We start from the raw sequence: 15,509 nt of genomic DNA, 5'->3' as shown, positions 1-15,509 counted from the left end.
TAGTTTGTCTTATTGCAGGGGCTGCAAGAAATGAGTCAGATTCCACTTAACGTGGTTAAATACTGACATCTGGTGGATGATGGGGGTTACTACAGGTTACAGCTAAGTGATTGGAACTAAATCGATACTAATACGTCATCAATACTTTTTATTAAGTGTACCACAATCAGCACCAGTTCGACAGCAATCTGGGTTGTTAAGATTTTGTCAGTTAGTTCTAAAAAACATCAAACTGCTGGATAAAATGGATCATGATGAGACAAATAATTCAGATTTACTCCGTGAATTATTGATGTTTTTGGTAAAGCTGGTCAGTCAGTTTGTTTCTGTGAGGCTGGGTTGGGCTAATAGTATTTATTTATTTATTTATTTATTTATTTATTTATTTATTTATTTATTTGTCTAATTGGGACAGTGTGCAGACTATCCCGATCTCCAGTGTTTGTCTGCCTTCCAGATGTTTTAGCCCCTGAACAAGCTACACGAATAATAAATTACTCTCTAAAATACATTTTTTTGAAAAGCATAGTCTTCTCAAGATAAAATGCATAAAATCATACACACTCTCTCTCCAGGCTTTTTCACATTAAATTTTCATCTCCACGCTTTTCAAGGCTGCGCTTCATTAAACGTCCATATTCCACATGAATCTCCCACTTGGTGTAAAAAGCTCCACGAGTCTTTATTATTTATGTGTTGGCAGGATTTCTGTCCGGAGGAACCGGAGGAATGTGATGACACGTCTCAAGCACAAATCAGAAACTCTCAAAACAGCTGAAACACTGAGAGCTTTTAAATCTTAAAACTCACCTGTTTAGAGCTGCTTATGGCTAAATTAGGGTTAGAGCGGGTTTTGATGTCTTCCATGTTTTTATGTCTTTGATGTTTTTAATGTTTTTAGACCACGGGTACAAGCGGCCGAAATGGGTTTCCTCCTCCGCAGGGTGGCTGGGCTCTCCCTTAGAGAGAGAAGCTCGGTCATCCGGGAGGGACTCAGAGTAGAGCCGCTGCTCCTCCACGTCGAGAGGAGCCAGTTGAGGCTCGGGCATCTGGTCAGGATGCCTCCTGGACGCCTCCCTGGTGAGGAGTTCAGGTCCCACCGGGAGGAGGGGAGACCCAGGACACGCTGGAGGGACGATGTCTCTCTATGGCCTGGGAACGCCTTGGGGTTCCTGGAGGAGCTGGAAGAGGCTGGGAGGGAAGTCTGGGCCTCCTGAGGCTGCTGCCCCCGCGACCCGACCCGGGAAAGGGCGGAAGAAAATGGATGGATGGATGTTTTTAATTTCTTCTTCTTTCTTTTCGACGTTTTAATGATGTAATGTTTTTTTGTTTTTTTATTTTTATTTTTTTTATCTCTCTCTCTCTCACTGATTATTTCTGTTTTTATTTTAATTATGTAAAGCACTTTGAAATGCCTTGCTGCTGAAATGTGCTATACAAATAAAATTTGATTGATTGATTGATTGATTGATTGATTGAACCTGAAAAAGCCTGAATGACAATCAAACTTTCCAGCTCATGGAATAAAACTTTTCATCATTATTTTAATCATTTCTAATGTATGTAAGTGAATAACTAATTATTTAATTTAAAAAAAAATACATATTATAACTTATTTCATATTACTGATATGTATGATGAAATAATTTTACAAATAATAATAATAATAATGACACATTTTTCATTAGAAATATTAAAAACTCATTTGGTTAAATTAAGATGCGTAACTTTAAACGCTCTAAAAGCTGCAGTGATGTGTGACATGCTGTGATCTCAACAGTTTTTACTGTAAAACAACTGATGCCAGAGCAACATGTCACTGAAAAGAAAAAACTGAAATTATATTTTATTTATGGGCGTTTCTTCCTCTGCAAAGAGTCCAGGATCCAGATCATCTCGCAGTAACATCTTTATTCATTTTACATTTATAAAAATCTTTTCTAGCTTCTGAGCTCTGAGGCTTGTTGGTTTCACAGAGTTAATGTGACTCTTTGTTCGGTTTTACAGTGAAACTCTAAATAAAATGAGTTTTATGTGGTTCCACGCTGGGGACAGTAAATATTCCTGACAGGAGACGTTGTGCCAAACGGTGAGCAAAGCGGCTCTCTGGGTTCTGCACATGTTTCTGATTCTGAGCATCAAATGAGTTGAAATAAAAACTAAGATTTTTCTTTATGAGGTGTTCAGCTTCATTTTTATAATTATGTTCAAAAACTAGCATGACTTAGGAGACGTAATCCTGGTATAATATACAAAATACATTTAATTTGTTTTATGTTCGTCATTACTGTATTTACTTTAAATTAACATTTAGATTTAACAATAAATTAACTATTTATTTGTTTTTTGGTTAATGTTTTCAGGTGCTTCAGCTTTCCAGAATATTGAAATGTTTTTATTGTTTGTCTGGTATTTTCTCATTTGTTTCTGTGGGAACTTATAATTTACTGTAGCTGCCTAACAATTATTATTATTATTTATTTGCTGTGCCATGTTTTATGTTGTTTGTTTTCATTTCAATGAAGCATTTTGAAAAGCTGCTGTTGAAAGAAAGTGAAAAGAAGTTTGTTGTTTGCTTCAAGAAGACAGAAAATGTCTTTTGGTCGAATGAGACCAAAACAGAGACTTGGAGCTAAAACCAGAAGTTTACACTGAATGCAAAGATTCGACCGTTTTCTTCTCACCGACTGTTTTATTTCTGTTTGCCAAAAACAGAAAACCTGCAGAGAACATTTTGTAGGGATTTTTGTTGTAACTCTTCTTGAATTTGCATGAATTTGCTCAGAATCGGGTTTTATTGGGTCGAACCTGTTGAGTTTCTTTCCTCCAGCTTCTCCCAGCAGTTAACTGGAGTTCTGGTCCGTTCATCTGGACAGAACCGGTGGAACCGGGTCACACATGGTTTTAGATATGCTCTCAGTTTGTCAGTAGGGTTCAGGGCAGAACTTTGTGAAGGACATAGACTTTTACTTACTGTGGGTCGTTTTTAACCCAAAACTTTACTTCCCGCTGATGTCTTCAGACGTTGCTTCAACGCTTCTGCATAATGTTTTTCCCTAATGATGCATCTGTTTCAGGAAGTGCACCAGTTGCTCCTGCAGTGAAAACATCCCACATCATGATGCTGCCGATGACGGACATCATGTCCCACGTCGGTCCCGTCAGCCTGGAGGACGTGTCTCCAGAAATGAAGGTTTTTGTTATTCTTCCTCGCTGAGCGGCAGTGAAACCAGACAGTTTCACTGGAGGCAATGACGTCTGTTCTGGGTTCAATCTGCACATTTTGGGCCAGAACCCGTCTCCTTCCTGAACGCCGCGACGGTCGGACGCTCCCGTCATGTTTATGGTTGAACAGATGAACTTCAAGCATCTGGAAATTGTTGAGGTTTGTGGAAGAAAACCCGCATTTTGTATGTAAACTTCTGAATTCAAAGAAAGTTTAAAAAAAATTCTTGCCATGTTTTCTGGCTTTTTGTTGATTCTAACTGACGTGAAATGAGAAACGTTTGGTCTGATTTGACTCCAGACATTTATTTATTTATTCATATATTTATATTGCTTATGTACATTTTCGGTTCCAGATTTTTCCAGATTTTTATTTGTAAAACATATTTGGGTAACTTGAATTTAAAGATCTGTAGTCATGGCAACCAAAATGCATCACACTGAACCGGAAATGTTAAACCGAATCATTTTCCCTGGACTTCACATACATACACACTTTGTGTTGCTCTGTCTCATAAAACTCCCCTAAAGGGCTGAAGATACTTTTCCAAGACTTCACTGAGCTTCTTACATGCAAACAGCAGCTAAAAGTAACATTTTAGTGACACATTTATCTTTATTTTTCACTACGGGATGTTAACATAAATGATTTATTCAGAGGAAAAGGAAAGTGTGTCACAAAAGTTACTAAAATAAACCAGAAGCAGGAGTTTGAACCTGAAACCATCTTAGTGTTAAAAACAAAGAGAAGAGAGAAATCAGACAGAGAGAAAGACAGAGAGAGAGAGAGAGAGATCAGAGAGAGAGAGAAAGACAGAGAGACAGAGAGAGAGAGAGACAGAGAGAGAGAGTGAGAGAGAGAGACAGAGAGAGAGACAGAGAGACAGAGAGAGAGAGTGAGAGAGAGAGACAGAGAGAAAGACAGAGAGACAGAGAGAGAGAGTGAGAGAGAGAGACAGAGAGAGAGAGACAAAGAGAGAGAGACAGAGAGAACGAGAGAGCGAGAGAGAGAGAGAAAGAGAGAGAGAGAGAGAAAGACAGAGACACAGAGAGAGAGTCTGAGGACAGCAGAGAAGAAGGTTTACTGGACGGTGAAACACGGAGCTGCTGGACTGGAGACACAGGGACAAACTGAACCAGAGGACACAAAGTCTTCACCAAGACAAACTGCAGCCTGGTTTCATCCTCAGGTAGATCTGGTTGCCATGGTTTCCTGGAGACTAGTGATGCTTGGACTTTTCTACTGCTTCATCAGGACCGGGGTCACCAAATCCCAGACGAGAGGTAAGACGGATTGTTGCCCAGCTATTAATAAGTTCTAAATTTTAAATCTGACTTTATGTCCTTTTAATTAAACTATATATATCTAGATACATATATTATTGTTTTGTTCTAATGCAGTAAACTTTGCAGTTTGAAGTTTCCTCTTGAAGAAATTAAAAGCTTTCTCAGAATAAACGATAACGAGATCGGATCAGGTTAAGAACCAATTAAATAATTTTCTATTAGATATCAGAGCCTCTAGTCATTGTTTTGATTTTACGCGGCAGAATGTTTTAGTTTAGATTCCTTTTGCTGCTGAATGAATGTAAATAAATATAATACACGAGCTCAACAGCAAAGATTACAGTTTTGAACCTGTTCAGCCTTCAGGTTGGAGCAAAGTGTTTTTCTATTCGTTCAACTTTCCAGAGTTTCTCTCATCATTCATGGAGCTTCTTCAGAAATGTGGATGCTACATTAGCGTTAGCTGCTACTATGGATGCTACATTAGCGTTAGCATCTGTGCTGGAGCTACATGTTTAGCATTGAGATGCTATTTTAAGCTTAAACAGTTTTGCTGATAGGCTAACCGATTTTAGCATAACAATAGTTTAATTAACCCCCAGAGGGCCAGGAGAAGCGGCTCTGTCGTTCCTGCTGCTGCTGTTAGCACTTGTGCGTCAGATTTACAGGCGTTCCGGAAACACGCAAATACAAAAGTTCCAGCCAGAACTTAAAAGAGGAAAATAGTGATGAATGGTGGTGGAATGTTAAAATCGATGTAACTAATTAATCAAAATGAAAGTTACAGTAGTGATGTGAGTAATGCAAAAAAGCCACTGACAAGAACTGTGACTGATGGGACGTAAAATGTTATGAAGGAAAGTCAGTCAGTAAATCCTGGTGAATTTTCAGCTGCTGAACATCTGAGTTCAGTCTGCGACTCTGGGACCTTCTGACGTTTTCCACATAATGGCCTGCAGCCGGGCGTGTGACGGTGCCCACCATTTAGAGAGATTTATGAACGCCATTCCAGTTTATGATCTTCATCATGGCTGCTTATATTTTATTTTGAAGTATGCTTTACAGCAGCAAAGCCAGAAAACAACATGGATCCAAAACCGTTTCAGTTTCTTTCTTCATCCTCCAAAAGCCTTGACCTCAATAATCTTTTAAACATATGGCAACATAAAGTCTTTTCTTCATTACTATGAATAATAAGTAGCAAAATGTTTATTGGCTCTTAAAGAATAAATTCTGACTCATGATGAACCAGGAGTCAATCTCAGACTCCAAAAGTCAAACTTTTACCACTGACCCAGAGTAACAGGCAGTTTGGGAATCTGGAAATTGACATTTTTGATTTGTGTCTGTTAATTCAGACGAGATGATAACAGGAAGGCTAAGCTAATCGTGTTGCATGGTTCTTAAAGTTGGACCAAAATGCAGACAGCAGCTTGATTATTGATTATTAAGCTTATGGTTTAATAATGAAAATGGAAACGTTACAGGAGATGCATGAGCAGAACAGCTTCTAACTAAATATTTAACTCACTTGCTGATAAGAGGAAGTGAGCTACCAAAATAAAAGCTGGGTCAGTTTTCAATCCTATGCCATATTATTTAACTTAATCCATTGATCTTTTTCTCCACTGAGATCTTTTTATTCAGTTTTTTCCTTTCATCTGAATCTTTGCTTCACACTTTATGAACCACAGCAGCAGATTGGCTCCTCTTATTTCAAACTAAAGGACTGAATCTTAAATTGTTTCTGTTGCTGCACATCCTGTTGTGATCGTTCTGCAACGTAAAGCCGGGGAAACTAAAACCATGCATTGCATGTTGAAATCATTTGGACTGTGTAATATTTTCCATGTGTTGCTCCTCCTTTGATTCTCCTTGTAGCTTTGAGGTTTAGTGTCTGCAGAAAGGATTTGTCTGTAAGGTCAGAGGTCAGAGTTTGAAGCTCATGACGTGCAGCAGAGCAGCAACCCTCCATTAAAGATAAAGTCGTTTTTTCATTTGACACAAAGATTTATCCACGTCTGAGAGTTTACAGCATTAATCCTGAACATGTGTATAGAGAAGTAAAGTTGATAGTGAAGATAATCTTATTTAAATATTCTTGGTCCTGTTTTTTATTTTTATTTTTGCACAAAGTTCTGTTTCCTGCTGCAGCCAAAGTGAAAGGAGGATCTTCAGCAGCTGGAAATCCAACGTTCTACAAAACCATAAGTGATGCCCATTTGTTATACGAGGTGAATAAAATAAATATGACCCAGATGTACCTCTGAATGTGCATTTGTTGCATTTTTGCCCTTTCTTCTGTCTGTGTATCAGATCCTGATGGCCGGCGTACGTTTTGAGCCCAGTGGGGGGTTTTCTGTCGACGACGCTGAACTTTCTTCGCTCCGTCAGACCAGAAATCTGAACTTCATCTGTGAGGAGATCGTTCCCAAGAAGCTAACGGACGTGTTTGGGCTCATAGCTGGGCTGTCGGATCACAGCGCTTCGCTGCATCAGGACGATTTCGAGCGAATCTTGATGACGTTGGTGTACACAACCCAGCAGATGATCGGCGCTGCTTCTGTTCACCAAAGAGAAATGTGGGCTGAGTCTTTTGTTGGTTTATACAAAGCTGTAAAACGAGACCTGGCACAGACAAGCTGAGGGTTCAGTGTTTAAGTTTAATGTACGTCACTTTAAACGTTCAATATTAGATGCTGCAACTGAAAGAAATGAGAATCAGAAATGAACTGAACAGAAATCACTGAAATATTCAAGTGTGAAATCCCATATTTACATCATATTTACATCGGATATTTGATTTAGTAGCACCTGCATGTAACTGACATCTGAGACCGAAAACAGAACAACTTTAAACGAGTCACAGCAAAACAAAGTGAAAATAATATGCAAATATGAGTGAAAAATATCTGAAACTTTAATAAGAGTGTCTGTGTTGGATTAATTTTAATCTCTTGTAATTAAGGATCCACTGTAAATAATAAACCATCTTGGATTTCAAAGCAAAGCACCACTGGATTAAATATCTTTCCAAAAAATGTATCCAGCAGCAGCAGGTCAGCAGACATGTTTCACTCCTTTTACCAATTTAAGTTACTGATCACTGTTGAAACGTGAGAAGCAGAAACTTTTCTCTGCATGCCAACAGTTATGTTTACATTTTTACAAATCCTGCCACAGACTTTTTTTAAATTCAGCTTTTGCTTTGTTCATGTAGCCTGCATGAAAAAAAAACAGATAAAAAAACATCAGGAGTCCTGGAGGTTCAGCACAAACAGGCTGCGTTCAAACAGCAGGCGATACGACCCACATCTGATTCATTTATTCATTTTATTTTATTTTATTTTATTTGTACGGCAGCCTGAATGTCCTAATTCCAATGTTTTGAACAACTGTTGGATAAATGTTATATTATCTTTTTCTACTTATTAGTTTTCATTCTAAATAATGTAGTTATCTATAAAAGTATCTCTTCTGTATATGAATAGTGTGTGGATTTAGTAGAAACTTGTGTCACATATTTGTTTCATGTGGTTGTAAAACCACCCCCGCTCCAGGACGCCAGCAGACAGAGTTGCTGGTGTCAACAATGCATGCTGACCATTACCTTATAAGGAGAAGAAGGCCAGTTGGGGGCATCTGGAGAAGGAAGAGGAATGCATACTGTAAACCAGTTTCAGCCTGTTTGCTCCCCCACCTTTAGAAACCATTTGTAACCAGGGCTTTTCCCCAAATAAAAAGCGGGGAGAGCGGAATGCAAGCCAGAGTTTGTTTGGGGCATGTGACTGGTTGCATCTCCGAACACCTCTCCTCGCAGCGAGTTGAATTCTAATCTCTGTCTCCGTGTTTCTTTTGCAGAGTTATATACTTATGTCAGGGGTTAAACTGACAACAACTGACCTGTTTCACTTCTATATGTGGAACTAAATGGTATCAGACAGTTTTCACAGTCTGACGGCTCACGTCAAACTTTATCCGACTTTTACGTCCCTGATGTGAGACGTGTGTCATAAAGCAGCAGCAGAAGAAGCCAGACGGTGAATCTGGATGTAAATAATGGCTGAAAATGATAATAATGACTCCTGGTCCGACTCCACATCCTGCTGTGAAAACATCAGATTTGGGTSGCATTCGCCTGCTGCTGCATGTTTCTGAACTTTGTCCCGTCAAAGTGTCTTCGCTCTGCAGTCGCCTTTTTATTTCTAAGAAATGGCAGAGATTACGTTTTTACTTCTTCATGTCCTTCTTTTCTGACTTCACCACTTGATTTCATCTAAAACTCAACGTAGCAGTTAAACCTGATGTGAAATGAAAGATTAAAAGATCCAAACTCTGTTGCTACAGTACACCGTCTCTGAGATGTTACAGAGTCTGAGCTGCCTCTGGTGGTGTGTTTGGAAAATCCCAAATGACGGTTTCACCGTGACTCACAACCCAACTCCGATCATGATCTGACCCGGGTCTGGAGTTCCCAGCGGCTGCTTGGGATCCAGGGAGCTGGACAGGCCCGGCGGGCAGAACGGGACGTAGCGCAGCCAGGAGAGGGAGGACAGGTAGGAGGACAGGCCAAATGGGAGGTTGTAAACCTGTCCGGTCTCCAGAGTTTCACACGAATCGTCTTCGTGAGCTTTGTTCCAGGCCAGGATGCCGCGCTCCTGCTTCGATCCTGCAGGAAACAAAGAAAACATTTCAATATCTTCTTATGAAAACACTTTTGTTACTCAAAATATTATTATTTTTGGCCTTCCCATGCTGTGCAGCCCTGGGCAGAAAGCCCTATGCCCCACTAGATCACTGAGGTTGTGTTGTTGATGTGTGAGAGCACCTGGGACGGTGTTGTCCAGCACGAAGCCGAAGAAACCGCCAACAAACATGCTGGTTGTCAGAAGAACCTGCAGCATCTGGTCGAACTCTACCACACCTGGAAACAACGACGGTTTGAAGCTTTTTAAAGGCTAATTAATAACAAAGTAACACAAACTGATTACGTACCTGTAGCTATAGCTTTGGGATTCTTTAATATCCAGTTGGGAATGACCAAACCAGAGAACATGGAGAAGCCAAAGATGAAGATATTTCTGGATGAATTCATGTCTGCGTACTGAAAATATGAGCAGAAATCTTCCAGTCGGAACAGGATCGGAAATTTTTTAGGAGCTTTCAGGAAACTTCCCTGTTTTAGCTTAAAGGTGTTTACCTGCAAATTAGAGACTCCTGCTGCACAGATGACACCAAACATGACCATGAACATGCCTCCGATCACCGGAGAGGGGATGGTTGCAAACACAGCACCCATTTTACCAAGTATCCCCATGGCAACCATGAACAACCCGCTGGCCACGATGACCACGCGGCTCCCGACCTGCAAAGTCAGGAGATCCTGCTCAAGTGTTTGCTCTTTGAGTCTGATGCGATCTCACGAGAAGGCTGTTACCTTGGTGATACCGAGCGCGCCGACGTTCTCGCTGTAGGAGGTGGTTCCGTTTCCGGTTCCCCACGCTCCAGCCAGCAGGCAGCCGATTCCCTCGATGCCTATGCCGCGGTTGATGGCGTGTCTCGGTGGCGGCGGCGCTCCAGATAATCTTGCGCATGCGTGATAATCCCCAACAGACTCGATCATGGAGGAGATGACCCCGGCCAGGATCCCCACCACGCCGGCCAGGCTCACTGTGGGCTTCCCCCACTGCCCTGGGTTTGGTTTAAAGCAGAATGACAGAGAAAATGAGACTATGAGTAAATCATGACATAAACATCTTAAATATACAGTTTTTAATAACAAAAAACTTTCTTTACTTTTTGGGATCTCGTCATTATGCTGTTGCTTTCAAAAGTTTACATTCCTGCTTATGGTAAATGGGAATAATACACATCAATCAGAAAGAAATGTGAAAAACTACAAATTGATTCCATAAATTTGACATCTTTTTAAATCCATCCATCYATTTTCTTGCATCCTTGTCCCTCAGTGGGTCAGGAGGTGCTGGTGCCTCTCCAGCTAATGTTTCGGGCGAGAGGCGGGGTCACCTGGACAGGTCGCCAGTCTGTCGCAGGGCAACACAGAGACACACAACCATGCACACACACACTCACACCTAGGGGCAATTTGGAGAGGCCAATTAACCTGACAGTCATGTTTTTGGACTGTGGGAGGAAACCGGAGTACCTGGAGAAAACCCACGCATGCACAGGGAGAACATGGAGACTCCATGCAGAAAGACCGGGAATCGAACCCAGAACCTTCTTGCTGCAAGGCAACAGCTCTACCAACTGCGCCACTGTGCAGCCATCTTTTTAAATCAATTTTTAATATTCAGTCTCCTCTTCACGTGACTCCTGAGATTTTCTATCACATCTGATATTGAACTTTGACTAGGCCAATTCAAAACTGTAATTTCCACCGAGAAACAGAATTCCTCTTCAACTTAAATGTTTAGGATCAAAACTCAGTGATGTTTTTTTCCATCTGAAGAGAACTAACCCCAAATTATTGTGCTGCCTTCATTACAAACTCTACACCTCAGAGCTTTATCATTTATTTTATTAAACTGCTAGCTCATGGAATTGTGGCCCAAAGTTCAAATCAGGTTTCGTCCTAGCACATGATTCTGCTCGAAGGTTTTAGGAGATTAAATCTGTGTCTGAATGTTTTATTTGAAATTCAAGGCTTCAGTATTGCAGCCATACTTCTTTGATTGTTGATGCCTGAAAGTCATATTTTCACCATGTTACTTCATTTATTTATAAGTATTACAGTTTCAAGCCAAATATTTAGTTAAAGCTAGATGTTTAGTTTATGATGTAAACATTTAACTTCAAACTGAATATTTAGCTAACATGTAAATTCACTAGGCGGAAGTTGACTACCCAAATAAAAGCCGAGTCTTGATGACGGTTATTAACTCTGCTGCTCACCTCGTCGTTGTTTACCTGAGTGAAGTTGGGCCCCCCACCTTCTTCAAATCAGACAAAATTGGTGTCAAACGTTTGTGCTGCGTTTGTGCTGGTTTGTGCAGCTAAAATTTTCGTTTGTGCCGCTTTCATTTTAAAGATATAAAGAAATGTTTCTAGAGGTCATCCAAGGTCAACCACCCACCCACCTTCTTCAAATCAGACAAAATGGGTGTCAATCAACTCGGTTACGTTTGTGCTGGTTTGTGCAGCAAAAATTTTTGTTTGTGCTGCTTTGGCTTCGAAGATATTAATGAAAGTATAAAGGTCAAAAGGTCAACCAGCCCCTCAACTTTTATGAAATCCTACTTTCTTTATATCTTTAAAATGAAAGCGGCACAAACGAACATTTTTGCTGCACAAACCAGCACAAACGTAGCACTAACGTTTGACACAAATTTTGTCTGATTTGAAGAAGGTGGGGGGGCCAAATTCACTCAGGTTCATCGTTTCCTTCCCCGTCGTCTCGACATGCGCAGTTTCAGCTGTGAACATCGGATGAGTCGTTTTAACAGCTGGACAGACGTTTACCCATGGATGTCCAGCAGCAATGAGTTTAAGACCCAGCTTTTGTTTTTAGCAGTCCACTTCCGGTTCTGGGCAAGCTCGCATTAGCATGTTAGCTAAGTGTTTAGCTGTAAGCTAAAAATTTAGCTTGTAGCTAAATATTTATTTTGCAGATTTAACATTTGGTTTTAAACTGTAACATTTATAAATGAATGAATAATGTAGAGAAAATAAACCCCATTTTCGTGTCTTGATAGCTACGCTAAAAATTAATCGCTGTTAATTTTTGACAGCAGCAACAAACAGCACCCAATAAGTTTCTGTCCCATCTTTTTTATAACTTTTAGAGAAACATTTTGGAGTTTTGTTGATGTCACTGTTTTCCTAGATCGTCTCCAGTTGATGCTTTTTGCATGCAGTCATATTCAGAATTAGAATAATTAAAAATATATTTTTAAAATAGCCTGAAAGTGAAAAATGTGTTTTGGGAGCGAATTAGGCTGTTGCAGCTTTTTCACATTTGCATTACATCCTCTGACAGATTTGTTAGTTTTTACATAAATTGCATAATATAAATGTTGTATTATTTTGTGAAAAAAAAGGTGAAAAGCTTTTTTTTTTTTTTTTTTGCAGTCACACAAATCTCTGGCTTTAAATAGACACATCTCCATTTTCCATGACTTCTAGATATATTGAGATATAAAATAAAAATCAGATATAATCTTAATGTCTTACCTGGATATGGGAAGGTAAACCAGGGAGCTTGGCTGATTACGTCCCCTTTTAGGTCTGTGCGTGCGAGGTAACCGTACTGCCCTGGTTCAGCAGGAAGAACGTTATACGCCGTCAAGATGTAACAAATGAGCCAAGAAACTGTGATTCCCAACAAGACCTGAGAATTTAAACGGGCAACAACAACAAAACAATCACAATTTACTCTGTTTATAAAACATAAATCACTTCTTCAGTTACATACAGGGAGAATCTGAAAGATGTAGACTCGAGAAGTGTGAAGCTTTTTATCCTTGCTGTATGTAGGAAAGGGCATGGCTATGTGACGGAGGTACTGTGAAAACAGGATGATCAGGGCTGTGGTCCTGTGAGGCAGACAGACGGAAAATTAGTCTGAAATGTAAACAGAAGATGGAGAAAACAGATTCTGAACAGAAAACTCTAACAGTCTTCGCATAAGGATCATCATTAAGGATAAGGCATCGACATCTTTAATCTTGTTAAAGAACCAGATTTAGAAAAACACATTTCCTCAGACATAAACACTGTTTGGTGTTTTTTTTTTTTTCTTGTGTAAAAATACAAAATAGTCCAAGGAATTACATTGAAGAGATGCCCCAGTGGTTTCCAGCGCTGCTCCCAGCTGAATCAAACAGCGACAGGCCAATGAGAGCGATAGTGGGAGCAATGGTGAGAGGTCCAATGAAGCGCATGAAGAGGCCGATGAGGCCTGAAAATCCAACAAACACCTGGAAGAGGGAGCCCACAATGATGGAGCCCTGCAGCTGGAGACAGAAGCATCACAGCTCTTAGGCATCAATCATTATACTCCAACAAAACAAGCAACGGAAACTTAATTTGAAAAAAGGAGGAAAAAATTCACTTTCGTCTTTGTTTTTGTAATACTCTTGTCTGCCACAAGAGGGAGTGTGGTGAACCTGTACTAAGAGAAATGAGCAGTAGAAGCTTTGAAACACAACACCTCGTTATTTAAGACATTTTGTTAGGATATTTTCAGTCTATAAATATATAAAGAAATTATTATAATTGAAATTATATAATTTAAGAGTTTTTATTTCTATCTGACAGCACATTGGCTGGTTATTGCTGAAACCAAAACCCTAAAAATACATAAAATAATCACAAAAAACAAGACAATGATTGCAACACTTCAATGAAAAAATTACAATTCCTTGAGACTGAGAAAAAAGTCAAAGTTTTAATAAATATTTAGCTTACTAACTAAACATGTTTAGCTAAATATTAGTTCCAACTTGAATACATAGCTAAGTAGCTAAATAAACTGTGGTTAAACTGAATATTTAGCCTGCTGGCTAATTATTTAGATAACTAAATATTTAGCCAGTCAGCTGAATATATTTGATTGTATAAATATTTAACCTCAAACTAATAATGTAGCCTTCTCACTGGAGCTAAATGGGCTATAAAGTTTGAAAACTGTGACATTTAGAAATGTATGAATAACAGTAAAAATGTGACTTTCAAATATAAATTCCCTTTTTTTCTAAATAACTCAAATATTGTGGTTAATCTTTGTGTTCCAAACATCACAACATCGTCACTGAAGCATGTTAATCAAACCCTGAGCATTTCTGTGCACAGCTGCCACAGCTTGTGCTAAACCCAGTTTATTTTTCAGAACATTACAAAAAGTGTTTGGTTTCGCTTTGTTTGCTAAATTTAGAGGTAAAACCCAGTGGAGTCATGTGACCAGCTGTTAGTTTAATTCAATTCAATTAAAAAAATACTGTGTTGATCCCAGAGGGAAATAAAACCAACCTTTGCTTTAAATGATTAAATGCTCACAGCTGACTTACAGCTCTCATCCGACTCTGCCACACTTCTATGAACTCTGTGGACGAAGTGTTGACTGAGCTGGCGTTTTGGGTCCAGGCAGGACACGTAAACTCTGGCATGGAGAGCATCGCCATGGAGGGAGCCAGCAGCGTGAACGTGCCGCCTTGAAGAATGGGAAGCCTGGAGGCAAATGTAATGTTAGCAAAATGCTGCTAAAGCCTGAGATCGTTTAGATTTATTCATAAACAGGAAGTTTAAACCTACAGTCTCCATCTGTTGCATATGTGAACAGTTAATTCAGATCATGTGAAGCTAGAGAGTGACTCTCCTATTAGACACACAGACTCGAGGTTAAGTGGGTTAAAGCTATCAGCTGCTAATGATTGTCTCTGTGCTGCGATACACATCAGACTTTCCAGTGAAGCATGTAAATCAGCATCATGCAGGAAGTTACTGGAGGAGAAAATGGCTGCAGACGTTTGCTTTGGGAAAGAAAAACCCTGAGTTTGTTGAAGGTGATGTTTTCCTGCCAGCTCATGCCTGAATGTTTAGGAAAGGACAAGAAAGCATCAGTGGTGCTAAGCCAGGAGAATGCGGGTTTTAGCAGAAACCAGATTCCGGACATAATGAGACGGAAATTCCTTGACTAATCCAGCTGTGATGACGGGATTCAGGAAGGCTGAGCTGCAGCGCTCAGAGCTCAAATCACATTTTAAATCTGTGGGATTCAAAGACAAAAACGGCTTTTACACCAGATTTAATGTCACCTTAACTGGGCATAACTAACACGGGATCCTCACTTCTGCTACACAGCATGTCAAATATTTCCCCAGTTTTTGCTTTTCTAGATCATCAAACAAATTCAGAAATACAAAAAGCTGGTTTCAGAAAACCCATTTCTGAACCACTCAGATGATGTGTGGAGAGGTTATCCCCCCTGTGGAGAGGTTATCCCCCCTGTGGAGAGGTTATCCCCTGTGTGGAGAGGT

General features: G+C 39.8%; 2 protein-coding genes across 2 annotated transcripts in view; one reads left to right on the top strand and one right to left on the bottom strand.

The window, feature by feature from the left end:
• Positions 1 to 4,277: 4,277 nt before the first annotated feature.
• On the top strand, positions 4,278 to 8,347 carry LOC103481192 (protein FAM180A). Its single transcript, XM_008436515.1, has 3 exons — positions 4,278 to 4,509; positions 6,649 to 6,746; positions 6,829 to 8,347. Exons 1-3 carry the CDS (start codon positions 4,431 to 4,433, stop codon positions 7,156 to 7,158), a joined length of 507 nt encoding a protein of 168 aa, XP_008434737.1. The 5' UTR covers positions 4,278 to 4,430; the 3' UTR covers positions 7,159 to 8,347.
• slc23a4 (solute carrier family 23 member 4) overlaps positions 7,156 to 15,509 on the bottom strand; it is a 12,897-nt gene continuing 4,543 nt past the window's right edge. The window contains exons 4-12 of the mRNA XM_008436516.2: positions 14,541 to 14,700; positions 13,306 to 13,487; positions 12,947 to 13,067; positions 12,706 to 12,862; positions 9,950 to 10,203; positions 9,713 to 9,877; positions 9,508 to 9,616; positions 9,341 to 9,436; positions 7,156 to 9,181 (exon numbers count right to left, since the gene is read on the bottom strand). Of these exons, the coding sequence (XP_008434738.1) occupies positions 8,943 to 9,181; positions 9,341 to 9,436; positions 9,508 to 9,616; positions 9,713 to 9,877; positions 9,950 to 10,203; positions 12,706 to 12,862; positions 12,947 to 13,067; positions 13,306 to 13,487; positions 14,541 to 14,700 (1,483 nt within the window). The 3' untranslated portion in view covers positions 7,156 to 8,942. The remainder of the gene's footprint in view (positions 9,182 to 9,340; positions 9,437 to 9,507; positions 9,617 to 9,712; positions 9,878 to 9,949; positions 10,204 to 12,705; positions 12,863 to 12,946; positions 13,068 to 13,305; positions 13,488 to 14,540; positions 14,701 to 15,509) is intronic.

This window comes from Poecilia reticulata, linkage group LG19 (assembly GCF_000633615.1).
Source record: "Poecilia reticulata strain Guanapo linkage group LG19, Guppy_female_1.0+MT, whole genome shotgun sequence".
Taxonomy (NCBI): domain Eukaryota; kingdom Metazoa; phylum Chordata; class Actinopteri; order Cyprinodontiformes; family Poeciliidae; genus Poecilia; species Poecilia reticulata.
The sequence above is the reverse complement of the archived record's forward strand: the minus strand, read 5'-3'. Positions and strand labels throughout refer to the sequence as shown.

What these genes read in the sequence shown, in the direction of transcription:
- LOC103481192 (XM_008436515.1), top strand. Translation starts at nt 4,431, where the DNA reads ATGGTTTCCTGGAGACTAGTGATGCTTGGACTTTTCTACTGCTTCATC. An exon ending in CACCAAATCCCAGACGAGAG is followed by an intron (nt 4,510 to 6,648) that starts GTAAGACGGATT and finishes TTTTGCACAAAG; the next exon opens with TTCTGTTTCCTGCTGCAGCC. An exon ending in ATGCCCATTTGTTATACGAG is followed by an intron (nt 6,747 to 6,828) that starts GTGAATAAAATA and finishes TCTGTGTATCAG; the next exon opens with ATCCTGATGGCCGGCGTACG.